The sequence below is a fragment of the Fusarium subglutinans genome (genome assembly GCF_013396075.1).
Source record: "Fusarium subglutinans strain NRRL 66333 chromosome Unknown NRRL66333_c0000066, whole genome shotgun sequence".
In the NCBI taxonomy this organism is placed as follows: Eukaryota; Fungi; Ascomycota; class Sordariomycetes; order Hypocreales; family Nectriaceae; genus Fusarium; species Fusarium subglutinans.
Window position 1 is genome coordinate 35,439 of NW_023502129.1, and position 16,966 is coordinate 52,404.

A 16,966-nucleotide genomic window follows, 5' to 3' on the forward strand; every position below is an offset into this window, starting at 1 on the left:
GTTACGAGATCGGGGCCCCTTAATGATATCACTGGGGATCCCCATGTTGGGTGTGGATGGCAATTTGTCGAAATACCAGGTTAGCCGAAGGCGTTCAGGCTGCCACGCGGGGCACAGACACAGACCCTGGAAACCCACCTAGCCGAGGCTTAGCCGCGCCTTCCCTCTCAGCGCGTTTCTTAATTGCCCACTTAAAGATTACGGCGCCAAATCGACGCGTCGGGTCGCGCTTTCCATTAACTTTGGTCTCCTTTGGGGAGGAGGCTTCCCTTTCAACTTGGTTGCTTCATGCCACCTGCGGATCTCGTGCACCTACCTTACCCAAGAGATTATTCACATCTTTCCAAACAACCTCAGGCTTCAAACAAAGCTTTATCAAACGGGATGATTGTTGTGCCTTTGTTTTAATTCTTTTTAATTGACCTTGAGTCGTATGATCTCTTCATACTCACGATACCTAACAACTACCTTTCTCAAGACCGTTACTGATCGTCATCTTCATATTTCCCACGATACGACAACCTTTTCGCTTTGAGCGAATCGAAATCGAGCTGATCAGCTCGCAATAAAGCACCATGCCCCTCTACGAACTTTCACCGAACATTCAAGAATCCGAGGCTACTGGCCGGAAGAGAAGTCATGATGAATTCATGGGAAATAATGATGGAATGGACACTGCAGAAGACATCAAGTTGCCACCCTTGGCTTCCGATCAACCAAACGGAGAACCTGGTAAGTCTGGGAAACGTGCCAGTTGTGGTAAATATTAATCGCCTGCAGCCTTGTCTTCCGCTTCATCTGGAGAAAGAGCCCCATCACCAGCTTCGTCAGAACTGAGTGATGCTGGTACAAGCACTCCTCCTCGCCTGTCTCCGTCTCCTCAAACACCAGCCAAGACACAAATCACACAGACGACTATTAACTCGACATCGAAACCTGCTACCACTCTCGTCAAGAGGAAGAAATTGACGCCTGCTGAAAGGGCCGAGAGGGATAAGGAAAGTGCCAGGCAGAAGGCAGAAAAGGAGAAGGAGAATGCTCGACTCAAAGAAGAACGTGAACAGAAAGCAGCTATCCGAGCAGTTGAGAAAGCCAAGGCTGAAGCTGAGAAGGTTGCTAAAGCTAAAGAGCGTGACGAGAAACGACGTCAAAAAGAAGAGGAAAAGAAACGCAAGGACGACGAGAAGAAGCGAAAGGAAGAGGAAGAGGAAAAGAAGGCTCGGCAGCAACGAACACTCGGCTCCTTTTTCAAGGTTCCGAGCACTCCCAAGAAGACTGTCGACATTACTCAACCTAAAAATGCCACACCAGGAGACCCTAGCCCAGCAAAACCCGCGAACAACCTACCAAAGACCGAATACGAGAGAATATTCAAGCCTTTTTTCATTAAGGATAACACACGAATTGCCCTTGTTGGGCCTGAGATGGACACCGAAACACGGGAGGTTAAATCTAAGATCTTGGATGAATGCATCGACGGTCGACGAGCTGGAGAGTTGGACCCGTCTCGGTTCGACCCAGCTCGACTCTTTTCTTTGCCTACCAAGCCTCAAAAACGAGGCGTACTCCATCATCCAGTTAAGCACATCATGGAGCAAGTCTTCAGAGAGACAGAAAAGGCAGAAAACGCGGGTCCTGAGCATGTTGACAAGATCATGCGAGACACCCGCCAGAAGCTTTCCAAGGTACCCATGAAGGTGATTTCGTTTTCACAAGACGTGCGCCCCCCTTACTATGGAACTGTGACTTTCAAGCCATTCGTACTTGGAAGGCTCAACATGAGCCAGCTAGCCCGAACGCCAACAGCAAGACGACTGCCTCTTGACTACGACTATGATTCAGAAGCCGAATGGCAGGAGGAGGAAGAAGGGGAGGATCTCGATGTTGACGATGATGAAGAGGAGATGGACGACGAAGATGACATGGATGAGTTTCTTGATGATTCGGAAGATGCTGGTTTATCTCGACGAATCTTTGCAAACACCATTGAACCAGACAGCACCGGGATCTGTTTTGAGAATGGAAGCACAGTGGCGAATCGAGTTATCTACGACCACAGGATGGAGTTCATGCATGGTAAATCTCAAGTTGTTGGACCTGAGTGGAATGAGCATCTACTGACATATTTCCAGATGGACTTCAGCAGGCCTGGGGCATTGATCCATTCTCTACGGAATATTGGGAACCTGAAGTCAAGAACAAGACACTCAAGCCTACCAAAATCACAGCGGCCTCTGATGGGAGCAGCAAGATGCCCCCTCCTCCTACGCCTGCCAACGCGTTTTCAGCTTTGACAGGCAGTAACGGCAACACTGGTGGTGATCCACCAAAGCTCGTCAAGTCTGAGCTACTTGATGACGTAAAGAGAGCTATTTTGAGCAACAAAGCTTTGTCCAAAGTTGGAATTATCGACTTTCTCTACCATCAATTTCGGGACGACGTGTCTCGCACTGAGGTGAAGAATACCGTAGAGTTGGTGGCAGAGAAGATCGGTAAAGGACGCTCCAAGGAGTGGGCGCTGAAGAGTGGACATGAGATTGCCTCATGAGTATTGACTGGGAGAATCGGAACGACATGATATTTTTTTTGGCTGAATATTAGCGTCGGAGTGACAGGTCTGCTTGGGATTGCTTCATGGAATTAATTGGGAAGGAAAAGGAGGTTGATGTGCAATTTTACAGCAAAGCATCAGGACGATGTCGAGGTATCTGACATTGCATGCGATAGACATGGAGTAGATACCCTCATACTATTCGAGTTGGTGAAAAGATTACCAATCTAACAACAATTACCTATTATTGCACTGTGTCGTAGTAAGTGACTGTTTTGGAAATTCAAAGCAATAGGAGTCTCATTTCTGTCTGAGCTTCTGGTACAATAGTGATGACGGAAGCTTGCGGGGCCAAATTAGAGACCTGGGGGACCGCGTCCCCCTGAAGATTCAGGTTCCACGAATAATAGTGAACGTATTTCTGGAACAGTTCCTCATTCCTCCAAACCAAAACAACTTGACGATTTATTCTACATCTCGTTAAGCTCAGCGCCTCGTGTCGATTTCCAAGCCACGAGTCAAACCGTATCTGTATATATTCGGTTCGTGGCGCTCAATCATTGAACCCTCTTTTCCATTGCCTCTATCTTGAAGGTGATTACGAAAGCTTGCCTCTTGCGCCTTGGAACTCTAAGCTTCTCAGCTGCCTCAGTACATTCCTTCGACAGCGCGCAATGATAATTCGATCACAATAACATCGCTCGTTCGAATTGCTTATCTCTTTTTGTTCTCCTGTCATCGGCAGCGCGACATGTGCGCTCGCCCAGCATGGAGGATCCCTGGGGTTCCCCTTGGACCAACGACGAGCCACCGAAGATAGACCTTCCCGCACCACCACCACATGCGCACTTCACTGCAGACCACTCGGGCAGTTCACAGCGCGTTTCGCCTGCTCACACACCATGGAACGAAGATGATGATACATGGGGCGGATGGGCCGAGGCGGGTAAAGATAGTAGCCCACGCTGGGGCAGAAGTCCTGGCTTGCGCCCTATAGGGGGTAGTCCAGCTGGTTCGAGGTTACCATCGCCGGCCCCGGTTCCATGGGGACACTCACCAACGTTCAATACAGCACGACTACGAAAGGAGGATAACGGAGATTCAGCGATTAGTCTGGGTGACGGACTGCGACCGGTGTTAGGGCGTATTGCGACAAGGACACCATCGCCTGTGCGGTCACTTAAAGAGAACGCAGCAGATATCTGGCAGCAACCAGACCCAGCGCTTTCGAATAGGAGCTTAAGTCCTTTACCGATCGACGATGAAGGTCGACCGGAATCACCGAGTGGAGTACCTAGACCAGCTTTGCAACGTGGAACACGACCGCCGGCTTTGCGACAACCTTCTAATAAGGTTTCTGAGTTGGTGGAGATGTACGACGATATGGCAAAGAGCAGCCATAGTGCTTCGCCTATTGATCCATCCATGCGGAAGGTATCGGACAATGCTTCGGTGCAGGATGTCACGATTGGCATGGAGGTTGACGAACCAGATGCGACTGAAGGGGAATTACAAACGAAGGTCGGGGTGGAGAAGGAATTGAAGGAATACTCGAATGAGGAACTTGAAATTGGACTAGAAGAGGAGGTGGAAGAGAACTCAAAACTTCAATCCGAGCCAGACGCGAAAGTCGAGATCGTGTCTGAAGAAACCCTAGATCAAGACGAGAATGTGGTGGAGAATGTGATTGCAGAGTCACCCAAGGACGAAGCCCAAAGGCAGACAGACTCAGACTCATGGTCGGATTTCGAGTCACCAATGAAGGAGGCACAACAAGACGAGGCTAAACAACCTGAAGTTGAATTTTTCAAAGAACAGCCAACAGCAGCAACAATTGACACGACGAGCCATGAAGAGACTACCAAAGAACCAGCCCTAGCTCCGCCAAAACCACCCTTGGAACCATTCGCAATTGACATGGCAAAGCTTGATAATATCTTCCCGTCAGTCGAAGCGAGCTTCCCATCCCCGGAGCCGATTCCTGATGTCATTATCGACGATAGCTTCACTTCCATCTCGGAGCGCAAAGCATGGTATCTTATGTCGAGACCTGGTTCGATGCGGAAGCACAACTTGGGAGACGACGAGAACTATGTTCGCGTTGGCTGGGGAAACTCCCAGGTGCGTGAACAGGCAATCAGAATTGTCAGGCGATGGATGGAGGAAGACTCGATCACGGGCCGTGTTGTTCTCGGCCGAAGAGGTGGTGCCGCTGGTGCAAAGATCTTCAACTGGGATTCATCGGCGCCATCCACCGAGATCTCAATCTCTGAACTTTTGGCGAGGAAGAATCATTCGAGACATGCTTCAGCAGCTTCCAAAGGAACCATCCCGTCGCCTACAGTTGCAGCGTTTGGATGGGGCGGCAACCCCATTCCTTCGCCAACTGTTGCTGCACCCTCTTCTGCGCCTCGCACTTCGACCACAAGTGAACCGAGGTCATCAGTTGAAACGTCGCCCGTCGAGGCCACGAAAACATCCCCCGTGTCAAAGACAAAAGCGACTCCTTTGGTATCTCCTCCAAGGCCATGTATCACCGAGGAGCCCCCTTCTCCTATCAAACCTATACCATTACAACCTACAAACCGACCTATTTCTATAACGCAACCTTTACATTTCCCAGCGTCGCCTACGATCTCGGAACCACATTCTCCACTCAATCCTCCTTCGTTTCTATCAACAAACCGACCGGTATCGGTATCGCAAGCACCCACATCCCCTCTAGCACAACCTCCAACAAACGCAGGCTGGGGTGAAGATGACGATGATGATGATTGGGGCGACATGGTTTCATCACCCACAGCTGAAACAAACGGCGGGTTTACTTCCATGGATGCGATCGTGGATTCCAGCTCGAATGACAACAAAGACCATAGCAGTCAGCCCTCAACCACAGCTCAAAGTCCGTTGGATGACATAGTCCAGAGCGCACCGCAATCCGAAATAGTGACCAACGGCCGACCCTCCATGGACGCTCCGCCTTTACCTCCTCAAAGCTCTGCACCTAACCACGCTCAAACGCCCACTGACCCCTGGAACATTTCAGCGCTGCAAGGCAAAGCTTTGAGCCACTCTCGATCGACTACTGTCGATTTGGCTGCTTCCCCTATGAAGAGCTTGGCCCCCAATCATTCAAGATCCACAACACTTGATTTGGGAACCCCTCAGTCGCCCCTGGCAAGTCTTGCATCCGCAAACCTGATATCAAACACAGCCAACACGCCAATCGAGCAAGTAAATAAGGTTGATGCATGGGACTCATGGGGTCTAGGGTTGCTCGATGATTCCAACAAGCCGGTTAGGTCAAAGGAAGATGGGATGTTTGCAAGCCAACAGCTACAAGCTCCTACGCCAGTTGACACATTTAAAGACATGGCCTCTCCTAAAAAGCCCCGACCGGTATCACTACCTGTCCCTCCGCGACCAAAAACAGTCGTTGAGCCCTTCAAAGACGACGAGATCGTCGCGAATATTCTTCGAGATCTGCCGGATCTCTCATACATGTTACGATAATGCGGGGCAGTCATGAGGAGTAAGAGAAGGAAAAATACGTGGACGGAAGGGGATAAACATTGCTGCTAGGGAGTTGCTTCATGACTGGTAGATTGCCAGCTGTATATTAATCATTGAAGGCGTTGATCCGCGTTTTGAATAGCATTGCCATCATACAACTGTTGGAAATAACATACAACTTATGAATTACTGCAAACTGTTTTCGACGGGGACTATTGATAGTGGTTCATTCTTAAAAAGAAAAGGAAATACATCAGGAAACTCGATTCAACAAAAGGGCTCTATTTCTATAGTAGTGTTCTGTTTTATATGGCCTCTAACTATGACCCGTCCTGCCAGTTGGGTTGACAGCCTCCAACCAATCTCTCAGAAAACGATAGATACTTCGGTCTTGATGTAGCAGCTGGATCATTTCGTCGTAATGTATATGTTCTTGGTCAAATTCTCGTGATCTGTGGGTCTTGTCAATCAAGGCGAAAACCCCCTGAATAGGTAGAGTAGAAAATCAGCTACCAGCATTTGAGAATCTTATGAGCTACCTTGTCTTACCTTATGTAGGTGCAAGGCTATCCAAAGCATCCGATTAGTTGGTAGTTGATAGGAGAATTTGCTGTCAGATGCTCTCGGGCACAGCCCTCTCTTGTTATTCCCTCCAGTGTTGAGATGTTGGCATATGAAAATATTTGCTTGGTCGAGAGGCTTTCACACAAATTGATTTGAAGTCAGTCATACAAGCTCCAGAGGTGTCCGTCCAGCAGCAACGCCTCATCTAAGGCCACAGCCTCATGCGCGAGAACCAGAGCATTGCCTGGTGACGTCGTCTATAGAACCCGCAGTCATCGCAGACAAACGTGCGAAAAGGGTCATCGGCATGAGGTTCTAGCGCCAGAGTAACGCCGTCGTTACAAGCACCTCGTCCAAAGGTACCGCAGTCATCGCAATCTGGGAGCAACTTCGCCGTCTCCTAGAGGCGAAATTGGCCATCGCAGTGCGCGCAGGTTCTGTACAAGACGAGCGTTTGGCACATGGTGTATAGGTAGGTAGGTTGAAGGATCCGGAGGAGAGATCTCGCGAGGGATAGACAGGCTGATAGACGATATCTATAGAAAAAGCAAAATTGAGGGTATGAGTTATCTATGAGAGAGGAAAAGGGAATATAAGAATGGAAAAGAGACAAGATGAGGAGGTGGTTCAGAGAACAAACGGCCTTGACGCGCGGCCATGATAATCTGTTTGCACGTAGGGGCAGTGAATCAGGGTCTAATTTGGCCTGTGAGCCACTGGGGGATCTCCAGAGTTATTCTCAGTCACTGCACGATGGTGGAATTAGTAGTGTTCAAAGGCAACTTGTGATACTGTATTGGCGTGATACTATGTCCGCGATGATACACCAAAAGGCAATATCATCACATGATCTACTTTCCTGCCTTGACTTTCTATCAGGAAACTTGCTTACCTGGTATATCCATACTTGTTATCCCCACGAGTCTTCATAATTTCGTTGTTGAGTTGATGGCTCTCATAAGCGTGTCTGGATCGACAGCCTCGACAGCGGTAGTTCTCGTTTGCACCTTGTAGAGACTGCTCAGGCAGAGTAGTGCGAACTACAGTGCAGGTCCCACAGCCATCCTGATGGTTGGAGTATTCGATCTCATCGACGTGTTGGCAGACGGTGCACTTGCGACACCAGATTTCGATTACACACATGGTTGATTGTTGATTGTGGATTGATGAAAGAGTTGATGAAAGAATCGATAGAAATTTCGGGTCGTTTCTTTCTTCAGTTGTTGATAGAGGTTTGTAGTTCTGTGGTGGGAGTTGAAAGGAGAATGGCTTTGAGGATGCATATATAGCAGAAGCAACAGTCACTCGCCCGACAGGGAGCAGCTCCATATCCAGGAGTTCAGGAGAGTGAATGTTCTAAAACCAACCGAACATTTTTGTATGATAACGTGAATAAATTCTTTGTTCGTTTCTGCTGCGAGGTGTCCGTGACTCACAACCGATTGTATAGACAAAGGACTGTAACAGTGTAGGTGGGAACAGGAATATGGGACGTCCTACTGTGATCTATCACGAAAAGAACGTAAAGAACGAATAATGCCGGAACATACTGTGATGATGCCGCGTAAGTCTAGAATAACACCACAATCTAATTTATGAATTGAAATCTGCAACAGACATGTCATATTTTGGAGATGCTGTCCCGTTGACACTATCCAAACTAGCCCCTGATCAACCCTGTCTGGAACAAGCCACTCTACCCTATCGACCGGATAGTATCTCACTGCTCTTCCAGACCCATCTCCAAATCCTCGTTACTCTGTCTACTCAACCCCGGTGGCGCATAGATGACTCTATGGACCCTCACCCCTCTGCCAGTCCTGTCGAGCCTCCTATTCAGGCGCGAGATACGTCTACGCCGAGGCCTACACTCTCTGCAGTATCGATCCCAGCCCCATCCAGTTGAACTGATTTGCCGGAATACCCAGTCAATGCCTAAAACACAGGCGCCGTAAGTACACAAGTCTGTGTTCTCAGCTTCTTCGCACATGGGGCGGTATGCTCGTGATACTTCGTGTCGAATGCGGCAGACAGGACACCGTGCCCAAAAGATGACCCCTTGGCACATTCTTGGTCGACTTGGTGATTGTAGCTGAGAGATTAAGTTGGTGGTGCGATAGAGGAGTGAAGGGCAGAATGGGTGGGAGGGAATGAACTTATACTGCTCTTCTCTTCTTTTCTCTTCACTAGAGGCCGTGATTCGCTGGCGCATGTCCGTGACTGAGATTTAGCTATGTAGTTTGCCTTCAACTAGTAGAATCACCGGCGTGAACCATCATTGATAACAGCAGCGGGCTCTGAATTACGACTGGGGTGCTACGCAGAAAACAATCCGGCCCCAAACGTGTCACACACTCACTCACTGCTCTTCAGTCTTCCTCCCCTTATTCGCCCTGTACAATCTGGCAAATGCACCAGCCTCGTCTTTCAACAATTCCTGAGGAGCTCCAAACTCAACCAACGAACCCTTGTCTAACACGGCAACTTTGTCAAAGTCGAGCAGCGTATCAATGCGATGAGCGATCATGATAATCGTACAGTCCGAGAACTCGGTACGGATGACCTCTTGCATCCTTGCGTCTGTTTGTGTATCGACGCTGCAAACATTGTCAGAAACAAGAAAAAGTTCAAGGTTGATAAAAATGACTTACCTGCTTGTCGGCTCGTCAAGAATGAGCAGGGAGCTTCTCTTCAACAACGCTCTTGCAAGACAGAACAGCTGGCGCTGACCATGAGACAAAAAGTTCTCGTCCATCTTCTCATCTAGAGGATCCTTATTGTCGTCGATCTTGGCTTCGATGACGGACCAGATACCAACCCGCTCGAGGGCGCTTCTGATCTCACCATCTGACGCCGTATTGCACGGGTCAAGGTTGGCTCGGATAGTATCGTCAAATACAAATGGATCCTGAGTCAAGCAGCTTAAACGCTGGCGGATCAAATATCTAGGAACCGTCGAGATATCTTGCCCATCAATAGTGATCTGGCCATTGACGATCTCTGCCATGCGGAGAAGGGCTTGGACGAAAGAACTCTTGCCACTTCCACTTCGACCGCATAGACCAAGCTTTTGTCCGGGTTTGACGCTGAACGAAAGCCCGCGTAGTACAGGTTCAGTAGTTTGCCTATAGAGTCAACATGATGGACAAAGCCTTTGTTGGTTTGGATCCCACTTACTCATACTTGACATCCAGATTCTTGACTTCAAGGCTGCCTTGCCTAGGCCACAATTCCCCTGGTTCATTGTCTTCGTTTGACTTTTGTTCGTTTGGCGCAGAAGAACAGAACATGCGAATGCGCGCAATAGCGCCCAGTGATGTCTCAAGGAGGGACCAATTCAAAATGATTCCCTTCATGTTGGTGCCAAGCCGCATCATGTTGACCAGTGCGATACCCAATAGCGAGGGGTCAATCTTGTCGCGGAGGGTTACAGCAAAAACAACAAGAATTATCGTCAAGAATGCTACCACCATATCGAGGACCAGAGTCAACCATCGTTGAATACAGTTGAGAAGATAAGCTGGCTTCTGGGCATCGTCAATTAGACTCAACGCCTTGTCAGTGTACGGTTGAATCCAGTTAAAGGCTCGAATTGTGGCGAGTCCGTCGATGGTCTCGAGGAAATGTGAGAACAGCGGCGCCTTGTGTTCGATTCTAGACTGCGAGTCAGCACATTTCAACCAACTAACAGTATGCTTGTCTTACTTACTCTAAAAGACGGAGTTGTTTGGATGTTCGGACATAGAAACGCTGGATGAGGGCAAGCACAACGATCACAAATGGAATCGAGATGGCAAACCAGCTGACAGCTGCCATAGCAAGACCAGCAGCACCGAAGCATGCAGCAACCTCTATAAGTGATATTAGCTAATATCAACTGTGATGTTTGTATATCTCTCACCAAAGAGGAAGATGGAAAAGGCCATAGGGAGAATAATGTCAACGTGGCGTAAATCTTGACTGAATCTATTGATCAGAGATCCTGCCGCGCTGTTGTGAAGGAAGGATAGGGGGGCACCCATGGCAGCGTTCAAGAGCCGTGAATGAAGCAGTTTTCCACTGACGGGTGCGCAAACCAAAAGGAACATCCTGAATTCTTGTCAGCAAAGGTCTCATCTTCACAGTTGGCTTCACCCACGCAATGGCAAGCGTAATAAGGATGCCCTCGAAAGCAGATAGGACAGTGTATATGCTGAGCCAATAGCCTATATCTCTGCTGTCACGACCCTTTCCATCACCCCACCAAGTAACCCAAACATCTGATACAAGTTAGGAGTGTGCAGACTTTATCCGATAGAGAACTTACATCGAAATGATGTGATTACCCCTGCACTGGCGATAAGAAATATCTGGGTGAGCATGTTGTGTATTCCATTGGCGTTGAAGTAGTACATAAATACGGTTCGATCACTCGGCACTTCGCTCGGTTCATCTTCACCCGCGTCCTTGTTATGGGCCTTGTCACTCTCCTCTGCAAGTTGGGTCTCGGCAGAAGGTTGCTCATCGTGGTCGTCGTGGCTCGAAATGTCAAGTTCATGGATATAACCATTTCCGGATCGCAGCTCATGGTAAGTTCCTTGCTCAACAAGTCTCCCGCCCTTTTCGAGGACGACAACAAAGTCAGACTCGGGGAGCCTGTTCACTAGACGGACGTCAAAAGACTGAAGCATTTTTCATCAGTAACAACTTACCTGCATGCGTAGCCAAAATAACAGTAGTACCGTTCTTTCGAAGGAGGCCACCCTTTCCGAAGACACGGGTAAAGATGATCTGCTCAGTCACCTTATCAAGTCCACTAAATACATCATCAAAGATGGCCACAGGTTTCCTAGAGTATAGGGCACGAGCTATAGCAATTCGTTGCTTCTGTCCACCGCTCAACTTGACTCCTTGCTCGCCGACCTGGGTAAGGTCTCCTCTGGGAAGCCTTCCCAAGTCAATGGTCAGGTCACAAGAATTGATGACTGTCTCGAACCAGGCGCTGTCGTATCCCTTGGACTCCGCGATGATATTGCCACGGATGGTCGCATTCATGACCCAGGGAGTCTGGTCGCAAAACGCGACTTCTGATGTATTCAGAGACACATTACCCATAGAAGACGTTGTTTCGCCCAGAATAGCCTTCAGCAGACTCGATTTACCGGAGCCGACTGGGCCGACAAGCATGGTAAGTGAACCATTCTTGTGACTGGGGAAAGTTGTGTTGATGTCTTGGAGCACAGCCTTCTCGCCCCAGTGGAAGTTACCATCCTCTATGACAATTTGAGTTCCATCGGCTCCGACCGGGATGGCTTTCAACGGAGTCGCCTGGATGGTTTCTTGGAAGGGTTGCGAGCTCTCCGTAGATGACCTAGATGTATTTTTAGAGCGGCAATTAACTTGGCGGCGGTCAATTCTCTCTTCCAGGTTGAGGAAGTCCTCCATCCTTCTGAAGCATCCAAAGACTGAGAAAGATCCCGGGATACTTCCAAGAAGATGTGATAGAGGATCCATCATGACACCCAAGATAGACAACGCCGTGATAGCTTGGGCTGCAGAGAACGGCTCGCCGTTTCCGAACTTTGCCGCAAGGGCATACGCCCCGAAAGTGATCGCTTCAGTCATTCCTACATTGCAGTTGGCTAGAAGGGTGAGCAAAGAGAATATCTGCTAGACCGGAGCTACTCACTGATACAGTTCAGATAAACATTGATCACGCGGTAGTGTTTACTGGCTTTGATCTCTTCATCTCGTTTCTGAGAAATGAGGCTGCTGAATCTTTCCGACAGTCCAAGCATCTTGACTGGTTTCATTGAGCCGAGAACCTCAGAAGTAAGATTGATGCGGTCCTGAGTGGCCTTCTGATATTTGATCTGGCGAGCAACCATCATCTTGCCAATAGAACCTGTAAGAAGGAGGGAGACTACACAGTTAGAGTGTATTGGTTGAGAAGATAGAACTACTCACTGATTGCTGTGACAATAGGAGCAACACAAACAGCGCCAAGCTGTGCTGCCAGCAGGTACATAGCAATACCAACTGTGAGAGTGTTGGCCCAGGATTCAACCAAGAGCATGTGAAGTTTCTCAATGAGGGTTTCCACATCATTTCCCATGAGTGTGACAGCTGAAGACTCGCCGAGGTCGTCGGTAGGAAGTTTCATCATCTTGCTGTAAACCATGGTAATGAGACCCCCTCTAACCATAGCACCAGCTCTAAATGTTAAATGCTCGTACCAAGCTGTGAGTAGCTATATAATGTTAGCTTGGGTTACATCCATCGCCTGGTGTGATCATACCGCAGAGCCGATAAAAACAAAGGCGAATGCACCTATCAGACCATAACCCAAGTTCAGTGTCGAGTCGGACTCGGGCATTGTGAGAAATCGCAATGCGTTGCTGACAAGAAAGGGCTGAGAGATGCTCAGGGCGATCATTCCAATACGAGGTGGTATTATACCCAGCAGTTCCCATCTCAAAACAGTCACAGTTGTCAGAAATAGAGAAGGCTTCTTGCTCTTGGAAGTGGCTGCAGTCCTGCATTAGAAGTGTTGGCTTCGTTGTACTATTGTATCATACCTTTCTTCCACGATTTGCCAAAACGAACTGCGAGCTTCTCTGAGGATAACTTCTCGTAAATGGTAGGCAGGTCATTGTTTGTCAGAACAGTAGCCCAGCCTGAGATAAGCAGTGAGTTCAACCAAACAAAGAACCCACGGCTAAAGGGGCCGCTTGTGCTCTCTTTTGAAATTGGCTTTCCAGCTGATATCAATATCTTGCGCTTCTCAACCGTTTCTAGTATAAGCAAGGCCAATTTGAAGATTGTTGAGGTCGAAAGAGTTGCGGCATACGCGACGTTTAGTGACATGAGCCATTCTGTGCGAAGCCGAGCGGCGTCGAATAGAAATGATACAAACAAATATGCAGTAAGGATGAATGATGGTCGAACAGACTTGACATGTTCGACGTGAGCCAACAAAAGAATGGCGAAAGCTGCTAGGAGATTGAGGATGGCCGCAGCTAGTGAGAAGCGTGTATTGAGCTTCTTGGCAGATGGAACCAAAGCCAACAAAACCACCTGTAAGACGGCATATATAGCGGAAGTGATCTGGGTATTCCTTTAGCAAAAAAGAAAATGAAAGAGAAAAGAAATAAGAGTGTACCAGCTTTAATGTGTATGTGGCGTAACGTTGGGTCTTGTCTGGACTTCTAAAGAGGTAGAAGGCTCGTGGGCCAGCAATTGCAAGGAAAATAGCAGATGGGAGGATGCTGAGGATACTCTCTTGGAATGATACTGAGACACAGTTAGTCAATTGCTCACGTCAAGTTCCCTGGCGTGCTCACAGGTGAAATCAAATCCTCCGCGACAACCCTCGGTCCAAACGCTGGGCCCGAAGAGGCTATCGCCACAGGCCGTGGAGTTGTAGCCGTCCATAACGGCCAAACCTGAGTGCCTCTTGGCCTCTTGGGATGCAGAAGGTTGCAAGCCAAGGGGAATATAAATGGAGTTGACGTCCCTGAGACCTTATATCCGTGGACCCGATAGCGTGGTAGTACCCTGCTCATGCATGCATCAGCTCCAATTGCACAGACCCTACAAGTCGTACGCAATTATGGTTACTCTGCAACCACGACAGATAATCTAGAACGACTTTGATGCAGTTTTGTACCTTGACCACGCTCAACATTCCTATAGTAACAAAGATTGTGCCGCATTCGAGACTCGACTTTTGGCAGCATCGGTCAGCTCGTCGCAAAACAATGAGCATCTCGGATGAATAGAGTCCGTTAAAATGAGGAGACGGATCAAAATCCTTGTTGGGACGATTTCCTTTGCGAGTTCGGCTGACGTTTATCATTTGCTGGCCGACTTGCAAAAGTCCCTTGGCATGGCCTTATTCGGAAGGTAACTGATAAACACATCCATCGCGACCAGATAACTAAGTAACTAGACATAAATGTATTCGTAAATCGGAAGAGTATCATTCCTCACAAGTTGCAGCGCCACGAAGTATTATATAGCAGTAACAAAATAAAGGCATTCTATTTGGGTATCTTTCAGTTCAGATAGTAGATGAACATGTTTCTTAAAATGAACATATCCTCTAAATGTTGACTTTGTTCCTTGTCCTTCAACTACTGGAGTCGCAATGGATCATCCGGCATATAATCATCTTCTCCGTAGCCATCGCTGTCTGTTGGATCTTCTCTTGAGCGCTTCTTCGGTGGCTTAACGAAGAAAAGCGCAATCCAAGACAGAGAACAGAGGAACGAGATATAAAACCAAGGCAGTCCGATCCAGATTCCTTTTCGCTTCAGACCCTGGTCAAAGAACCAAGCCAAGACTGGTCCTCCAATAAATGACCCTATCACCTCAATCATGCCTATCAAGGCATACAGTCGAGCAGTATACTCGGGTAGCACGTAGTGCGTGACTGTTGCGCGAGCCAGAGGACTGTCGGCCGCGCCAAACGTCCCAATGAAGAGACCAAAGAGGAACATGACAGCATTATGACTCATGCCTTGCCAAAAGGCTGCAAAGGCGAGGATTCCGGTCGAGATTCGCGTCAAGAATAAATCTTTGCCAAATGCTGACATTCGAAATCGAGGGGACACCAGAATCTCCGATACTTTGGGCAACCCAGCGAGGATGATGAGATTTAGAATTCCCAGAGGAGACAGAATCAAGCTCACTTCAGCCATCTTCCACTTGAAATGCTTGCTGATATATTGGCCTAAAGTTGTCGTGTAAGCCGTAAACCGTGCATTCGTCACGAAGAATGTCACCATGATCATGAGAACACTTGGGTCCTTGAGCATGCTAACTGAATGCTTGAGGTCTTTGACAGCATGTGAGATGTGCCCCTTGAAGGTAGTTGGTGCGCTTTTGCCCGCCTGAGCTTTCTGGTGCTTGAGATTGATAGTCAAGGTTTCAGGGAGTAGACAGAGGATGCCTATGATGATTGGAACGGTGGCAAAGACCAAGTAAACAGGAACCCAAGGTCCGTACTTGTTCATTAGGACGCCTGCAATGATAGGCCCTGAAATGCCTCCCAAAGTCGCACCAAACGTAAGCCACAAGAAATGCTTGGCTCTGGAAGTGATATTAGCATGTGCCCGTAGGGAATGTTATTCTGTCCACTTACTTGTCTTCCTCCGAACTGACATCGGCTGCGATCGAATAGAGGGTAGAAAACATTACCGGAATGCCACCGCCGAATATCTGAAAGAAACCTCCCACGATCAAAAGATAGGGCTTTTCTCGAAGCTCGCCTTGAAACGCCTTCATGCTGAACGGAGCAAAAAGAAAGCACACAGCAATGCCAGACCATGCCAACATCACAGTGGGTTTACGTCCTATCTTGTCGGACATCATTCCGTAAGGAAATGCCACGACAAGACCTGAGAAAGTATTAGACACTGAGTATTGAGTAAGTTATCTTTCTGGGACACCACTCACCAACAATAGAGTTGATGAGACTGTTCCAGCCATACAAATATCCAAGCTGAGACTGGACCTCATCAACCTTGCACTTCATCTCATCGATGATGTCTGTAGAGGTATCCTGGTAGTGTATATGACAAAACATATCCTCAATCAAACGCACAGTCGGCAAAAGCAACAACATCCCGCTCAAAACAACAGCAAATTTGATGGCAGCGATCAAAATGACAATTCTTTTCGGCGAATGAACACCCCATCGCGAGAATCGATAACTCGGAATCGGTTCTGAATGAGAATGAAGGCTTTCGTTATCGCTCACTGCATCATCTTCTAGCGGTTCGAGATCAAGCAGAGGCACATCCAGATGAGACTCCAACTCCACGTCATCGCTAGAAACAGGATGATACTGAGGTGCCATATTGATAAGAAAGGGTTAAGGAACGACCCAAGACAATGCCATCCGGCCTGGAAGAAGCCAAAGATGGCTGAGATTGGTTTTAAAAGAAAGGGAATTTGAGAAGACGTCAGAATAATCAAGGGAGGCTGAGCTAACTTGAAATTTGACTAGGCTATTTCAAGTATCAGATCCCCCCAGATTTAGCTTCTTGGCTCACAGCTTCAGAGATTTCAGGGGTTGGAAAGCTACCGACGACCCCTTGTTCTTGTTCGCTGAGCCTCTGTAGGGCTGTTTTTGTTACGTGGCTTAGGCGTGGACCGTCCGTGCTGGTACGCGTATTATATCGGATTCTTCTTGTTACAAAATTTGTTTCCGAGGCGGAATTGGCTCCGTATTGTGCATTGACTTAATGGTCTTCCTTATGCACCAAGTTTGTTGCACATAGCCTGAGCACCGAGAATAGTCAGGGGCCCAACGAAGTTCTAAATGTCACATCTAGAATGGATATCGATGTTTTA

The 16,966-nt window shown here is 48.2% G+C and overlaps 4 protein-coding genes across 4 annotated transcripts; 2 read left to right on the plus strand and 2 right to left on the minus strand.

Moving 5' to 3' along the window:
- Positions 1-575: 575 nt before the first annotated feature.
- On the plus strand, positions 576-2,548 carry FSUBG_6362 (chromatin assembly complex subunit p90; the record flags this gene model as incomplete). The annotated part of the gene is made up of 3 exons (XM_036684552.1): positions 576-732; positions 781-2,076; positions 2,133-2,548. The coding sequence occupies 3 exons, from the start codon at positions 576-578 to the stop codon at positions 2,546-2,548; spliced, it is 1,869 nt and encodes a 622-aa protein (XP_036538077.1).
- A 771-nt stretch (positions 2,549-3,319) lies between these two features.
- On the plus strand, positions 3,320-6,064 carry FSUBG_6363 (uncharacterized protein; the record flags this gene model as incomplete). Its single annotated transcript, XM_036684553.1, has 1 exon — positions 3,320-6,064. One exon carries the CDS (start codon positions 3,320-3,322, stop codon positions 6,062-6,064), a length of 2,745 nt encoding a protein of 914 aa, XP_036538078.1.
- A 2,923-nt stretch (positions 6,065-8,987) lies between these two features.
- Positions 8,988-14,041, minus strand: FSUBG_6364 (multidrug resistance-associated; the record flags this gene model as incomplete). The annotated part of the gene is made up of 14 exons (XM_036684554.1): positions 8,988-9,225; positions 9,280-9,753; positions 9,806-10,282; positions 10,338-10,479; positions 10,530-10,717; positions 10,767-10,887; positions 10,935-11,270; positions 11,320-12,249; positions 12,297-12,530; positions 12,575-12,857; positions 12,906-13,135; positions 13,186-13,684; positions 13,770-13,900; positions 13,951-14,041. The coding sequence occupies 14 exons, from the start codon at positions 14,039-14,041 to the stop codon at positions 8,988-8,990; spliced, it is 4,374 nt and encodes a 1,457-aa protein (XP_036538079.1).
- Positions 14,042-14,742: 701 nt separating this feature from the next.
- FSUBG_6365 (major facilitator superfamily transporter) lies at positions 14,743-16,469 on the minus strand (the record flags this gene model as incomplete). Its single annotated transcript, XM_036684555.1, has 3 exons — positions 14,743-15,700; positions 15,753-16,008; positions 16,067-16,469. The coding sequence occupies 3 exons, from the start codon at positions 16,467-16,469 to the stop codon at positions 14,743-14,745; spliced, it is 1,617 nt and encodes a 538-aa protein (XP_036538080.1).
- Positions 16,470-16,966: the final 497 nt, after the last annotated feature.